Source organism: Ascaphus truei, chromosome 10 (assembly GCF_040206685.1).
Source record: "Ascaphus truei isolate aAscTru1 chromosome 10, aAscTru1.hap1, whole genome shotgun sequence".
NCBI lineage: Eukaryota > Metazoa > Chordata > Amphibia > Anura > Ascaphidae > Ascaphus > Ascaphus truei.
The window spans coordinates 53,768,645-53,770,978 of NC_134492.1; the positions used below are offsets into that span (position 1 = coordinate 53,768,645).

At 40.8% G+C, this 2,334-nt stretch overlaps 1 protein-coding gene across 3 annotated transcripts in view; it reads right to left on the bottom strand.

The window, feature by feature from the left end:
• KCNT2 (potassium sodium-activated channel subfamily T member 2) overlaps positions 1 to 2,102 on the bottom strand; it is a 391,255-nt gene extending 389,153 nt beyond the window's left edge. For all 3 annotated transcript variants that reach the window (XM_075616937.1, XM_075616935.1, XM_075616938.1), the window contains exon 1: positions 1,804 to 2,102. In XM_075616937.1, the coding sequence (XP_075473052.1) occupies positions 1,804 to 1,898 (95 nt within the window). In that variant the 5' untranslated portion in view covers positions 1,899 to 2,102. The remainder of the gene's footprint in view (positions 1 to 1,803) is intronic.
• Positions 2,103 to 2,334: the final 232 nt, after the last annotated feature.

Sequence of the window (2,334 nt, forward strand, 5' to 3'; positions counted from 1 at the left end):
TAGGTGATAACGGTGAAAGGCAGGGTTGCAGACCTGTCCAAGACATGTGAATGTGCTCACAAGTGATCTTTTTATTTGCTATATGATATACTACGGTGGAGGTTTCCTGTTGCCTTTTCCCCCCACCATAACTTAAATTTTGATGCTATATATATATATATATATATATATATATATACATACATATACACATATATATATACACACACACACACACACATATATATATATACACACACAGCTCAACCCCGTTACAACGCGAATCCGCTTATAACGCGATGCAAGCGTGGCTTTTCGTATTTATGAATACTTTACAACACTATTATTGGTGTCTTAAATACTTTATTGAACAATGGATACAATTGTACATTATTTCTAACGCGACCCGCTTATAGCGGGATGTATTTCTTTGGACCCCAAGCACAGCATTATAAGGGGGTTGAGATATATACATATATATACACACACATATACATACTGTATATACACACATATACATACATACGTACACATATATACACACATATACATACTGTATGTACACACATATGAAATTTCCTTCGTGAAATGTATTGTTGCCATGTATTATATTCCTCTGTACAAACATCAAAGTAATTCACATAGCAATTATAATCCGTTATGCGCTCTTGGGAGTAGAAAAACTGAATTTACTACAGTAGCTCCACAGTAACTGAAAAGATATCAACTTTCCTGTATAAATCATACTAAATAGAAATACGTGCAATAAACATAAAAAGTTGTGTTCAGACACACACACACACACTGTATGAGGACACACTCACTCACTCTGCTAGTCATCTTATCTACACCCAGCCATTCACTACTGGTCAGAGTGCTATGAAAAGCAGTTGCACTGTTTCCAGAAATCTTCATGGGTTAAAACCTTTTTATATCCAGTTTTTCGAAGAAAAACAGGAAGGATTTTTTTTTAAATAAAAAACAAAGGACAAAGACAAAGTCAAAAGGAAATGCAAGTTTGTAATTAAACTAAAGTAGTTGTACTTTTTTTTTTAATAGGAAAACTGAATTCCACTAAAAGCTCTTCAATAAGACGATTGTTTCGCGTTTCTTTGTCAAGTCAACAAAAGTGATATAAAAAAAAAGGTTTCCTTTTCTGAGGTGTATTATAAACAGAAATGTGTTTTCAAATCGCTTATAACCTCGTGTTCAAGAGGTGTGGGCTGGAAAACAATACAAATAATTGCCATTTCTTGGTAGAAGATCTGGTATTGTAAGCTGGTCTGTAAAGGAAAGCAGCAGTTCCTATTCAGGTACGAGCCTGACGAAAGGGCAAAGCGGTCTGACTCCTATTTAAATGGTTTGTACTCTATCTGCGCTGTAAGAATATCATCTTTTGTAACAAGGAATATACTGTAGATCTTTTATTAAAAATACATGAATGTTCCAGGTGGATATAAAGCAGGGGTGGCCAACTCCAGTTCTCAGGATATCCCTGCTTCAGCACAGGTGGCTCAATCAGTGATTCAGTCGAATATGCATGGACTGATTGCGCCATCTGTGCTGAAGCAGGGATTGATTTAGCCACCTGTGCTGAAGCAGGGATTGATTGAGCAACAGGTGCTGAAGCAGGGACAGATTGAGAAACCTGTGCTGAAGCAGGGACAGATTGAGAAACCTGTGCTGAAGCAGGGAATGATTGAGCCACCTGCGCTGAAGCAGGGAATATCCTGAAAGCCTGACTAGTTGGTGGCCCTTGAGGACTGGAGTTGGCCACCCGTGATATAAAGTATATCCCTGACAATATATCACTCTGCACCTTACCTGTCATCGTTCTGCCAAGCCTGGTCCCCAAGGAGTAAATCCCGAAATCGGTACCTCGGAGGTAGGGGTGGAACTTCATTCTCTAAATCCACCATCCTCCTATCGCAAAGGGTATCCCCCCTGGTACAGGAGACGAGTCACTGTGTCTGGGTACCAAAGGATGCTCGTGCTGTGGCTTCAGGTTGCAGAAGCAGGCAGTGCTGAGGCTGTGTTATCATCACATCGCAGCATTACCGTCCCTTGCAGATACTGCGTTCAGGATGAGAGCCCTGTACATAAAACCACCGGGGCTGCCAGGCTCGTCCTCAGCGTGCTGGCTTGTGTGAACGCCTCTGCTCATTTCATTTGCCACTCGAGAAGCATCAAGGAAAATGTGAAATGGACTGTACTGTATGTAGAAAATCAGCCGGCCTCTGGCATCTGGTTGAATGCCTTCGCCAAAACATATTGCAGCCCCCAAACAAGTATGTTAGGGAGGAGGGGGGGGGGGGCTGATTTGTTGGGGAAAACACAGAAATCCAATACAAAACT